Source organism: Aulonocara sp. 'chitande type north' Nkhata Bay, linkage group LG22, assembly GCF_057382095.1.
Source record: "Aulonocara sp. 'chitande type north' Nkhata Bay isolate Kocher_YH1m ecotype deep benthic linkage group LG22, A_spYH_male_GT1.1, whole genome shotgun sequence".
In the NCBI taxonomy this organism is placed as follows: Eukaryota; Metazoa; Chordata; class Actinopteri; order Cichliformes; family Cichlidae; genus Aulonocara; species Aulonocara sp. 'chitande type north' Nkhata Bay.
Window position 1 is genome coordinate 8,731,622 of NC_141364.1, and position 3,519 is coordinate 8,735,140.

General features: G+C 38.8%; 1 protein-coding gene across 1 annotated transcript; it reads left to right on the forward strand.

Moving 5' to 3' along the window:
• The first annotated feature begins 958 nt into the window (after positions 1–958).
• LOC147303449 (uncharacterized) lies at positions 959–3,071 on the forward strand. The gene is made up of 2 exons (XM_086280097.1): positions 959–1,094; positions 2,398–3,071. The coding sequence occupies exon 2, from the start codon at positions 2,412–2,414 to the stop codon at positions 2,799–2,801; it is 390 nt and encodes a 129-aa protein (XP_086136223.1). The 5' UTR covers positions 959–1,094; positions 2,398–2,411; the 3' UTR covers positions 2,802–3,071.
• The last annotated feature ends 448 nt before the right edge of the window (positions 3,072–3,519 follow it).

Sequence of the window (3,519 nt, forward strand, 5' to 3'; positions counted from 1 at the left end):
ACACTGCAGCATTATATTAACCTTGAACTGTGTGACCATCAGTGAAATTTAATCTTCTGAGACACAGCTATTATTATTATTATTATTATTATTATTATTATTATTATTATTATTATTAAATGCACATTTTCACTCCTGCTGTCTCCAACTCCTAAAATATGAACAGTAAATTCTTATTTGCTGCAACCCCTCAAAGTTGAGCCCTTTCTAAGATGTGAAGAAGGCTGGGAGCAACACAGAGAAACCTGCTATTATTTATCGACCAGGAAGTTGTCCTGGAGCAAGAGCAGAGACGATTGCAGAGCTGAAAGGGGAGACCTGGTTAAGATAGACAGCACGGAGGAGCAGGTATAAAACGTTGCCGCAGGTTCATGTTTTCTGATTCTTACATTTTTGTCATCTTGGCACAGAAAACACAGAGTAATTTTAATCAAAATTTCCCTTTAGGAATTCCTGGTTGAAAAAATAAGATACAAAATGCTGGATTTGGAGGACAAGTTCTGGATCGGACTAACAGACTCAGCATCTTAGGGCACATGGTTGTGGACGGATGGCTCACTATGAATTCTGGGATAGGTTGGACCACGAAGGATATTTACCTCGCCTTGTTTCTTGTGTTTTGGTATCAGCCGCAATAAAGGCTCGTTTTTGGTTTATTCAAGTTACTTGCCACGTTCCATTTTGTCAGCATTTAAATCCATTATTCACTCTTCACAAAATCAGCTTCAGCCTGGCTGTTCAAATATTTTGTTTTTTTACTTCCTCACATGCATACCTAGACTGTAAAAACAAACAAACTGTACTGCCCTGCACACTGAAAACTAACAGTTAAGGAGGATCAAGTGACAGCAAGTGATCCTTACAGTGGCCTATGCAACAAGTTGGATGTGACACGGTTTCACAGCACTCTGAGAGTTTGGAGAAGGTGGCCAAACAAGACACCATAAGCAGATGTTCCAATTCGGACATATTATATAATCATGGGAGTTGAGCAGGTTGTGTGGCCAGTGTATTGTTGACATAAAGCTGATAAGTCAGCCTCTAAAACATCCTGAACAGCAGGTAACGTGGCGAGAGACAAGATCAAGCTACAGGTAAGAGTTTAGAACTGCCTTCTTGCTTTCTGCTCAAATTAAAAGTCTACAGTGTAACGCTTTCCTTGTTCTAATCCAATCAGAATAACATGTGCTCTAAAATCCATTTGTGACCCTCTGATTTACTAAGATGGATCCAAACTCATAATTCCCAGATGAGTTAGATCATGTCGTTACTGTTTTTAGTTGTGCTAAATGTTTTATAATGTGAAGACAACAGAAAACATTTTGCTTTGAAAAATTGTAATGATGGTCAGTGTAATCAGGTAAAGACCCAAAAACTGGATAAAAAATGAATTCATGAAGAATATTTTCAATAGTCTTCAATTTATCACTTAGATCTATTTAAACAGTTAAATTGTTTCCCATATTTTTTGCTCCCACTGTATGTTTTTAATAATAATCTGATCACATTGTGTGGTGAATTAACCCTTTTCATTTGTAGTATTTCACATGACTGAGTTCATTTTATTACCACATCGCGTTAAACATTTTCCTTAAATTAATCTGCTGCCTTTTTATTTTCCTACATAAAATATTAATTACAAATACTATTTTAGACCCTGAACTGGTTAACGTTTTTTTTTTTTTTGTTGTTGTTGTTGTAATTTTTACATAGAGATTCTTGAGCTTTTCATCCTTTCATCAGTGTCGGTCACATTTATGGAAAAGATCCCATTCATGAAGCATGCAATAACACCAAAGTGAACAGAAACACAGTCCAAACAACACCAGCTGTTAGCACACGAATCTTTTCGCACACATTACCTTGAAACCTGAGGGCTCAGTCAGTGAATGATACTGTGAGCTTTTTGGCACCGACAGTAAGGACATGTATGTGCACAAAGTATTGCAGCTTTTGCCTGATGTTTGATCTGATGTTAGGTATTTGTGATTTTATATACTTTTTTGTTATGTTGACTGTAAAGGTTGTAAAGGTTGTAAAGGTGGCTTACTTTGCTGTTTCCAAACTACTGGCTAGTGGAAGTGGATCACTCAGTTTTACTTTTACCAATAGATGCATTTAATTTTAAGAGTGGAGTCTACTGTGAAGTAGTTATGAGAGAAGTAAAGGAGAAGAGAGTTGATATGGAGCACTGCATTAAAAACATACAGTTGTTTAGTGAAAATGTCTGTACAGACTCAGGAACACCGTTCACTGCAATGTCCACAGAGAATATATATGTAGACAATGCTGAGGATTGCATAAATGTGTTCCAATATAAAATAGACCCTCACAAGGCTGACTGTGTCGATCCAGGTATCCTGGCTAAAATGTAAATCTACTTTTCCTTCTCCACAGCCTCCAGCAAAGCCATGGACTCTAGTGTGCCTCTCGTCCTTTTGCTGCTCATGTGCAGTTCAATCATGGTCGAAGCCCAACTCAAGGTGTATGATCTGCGAGCCAGCAATCTTCCCACCGTTGTCCTGTTAACCACAGATGCCTATGTCAAGGTGTCCTCTGGTTTTACTTCTCTGGGTAAAACATCTGTTCGCTACAATGACGCGAACCCCTGGTGGGAAGAGGAATTCTCGTATTTCAACATTAAGGAAAATGACACGCTGACCCTTAAGGTTTATGACTTGGACTTGGTCTTTGATGATTTGCTGGGAGTCTGCAAAAGGAAGCTGAAGGTGGGAACCTATCAGCATGACTGCTTCCTGACCAAAGGCGGGACTCTCCATTACACTTATACTCTTGGTTGAAACAGTCAGTAGGCATGCAGAGATTTGTATGACATCTGATGTCCACAGGCAGCCTTCATTTACCACAGCTTAACAATGTAGACTGTTATAGTAGAGCTGAAATCCATTTTCAGGGTTTTGATCATCCTCACATTAACCCAAAATACTAAACCTCTTAAAACCTGTAAAGTTTTTCTACTACACTTCAGTCCTTGCTGCCTTGTTTCACCAATTGAAATAAAGTTTCTTGCAATGAAAACATGAAAAAATAAAAGAATGACTAAGCAAATATTCAGAGAATGTCTGACATGTATGATTTAATAAAAGAAACATATTGAGAATATTGTGACTGACAAACAGATTTTTGAAGAGAAAAAATATTTCTATCCATTTGAATTAAAAAGAAGTTATGTTGAAATTGTCCAGTGCCTACTGGGGTAGGCATAAAATATGGCTTTGCGGGCCATATTTTACGCCTACCCCCTCATCGCCCAGCTAAGATTGCCATGACATGGCGTCCACGCACTGGCAAGCGAAAGCAAGGCCGACCAAAGACCACATGGCGTCGAACATTCATGGATGATCTGAGAACTGTTGACATTGCCTGGGACGAAGCTGTAGCAGTCGCTGCTGACAGACATCGATGGAGACCACTAGCTGCCCGATGCGCCGCCCGGCATAGGAGGAACTAAGTCTAAGTCTAATGTTGAAATTAATGTTTATATGAGAATAAGCCTAT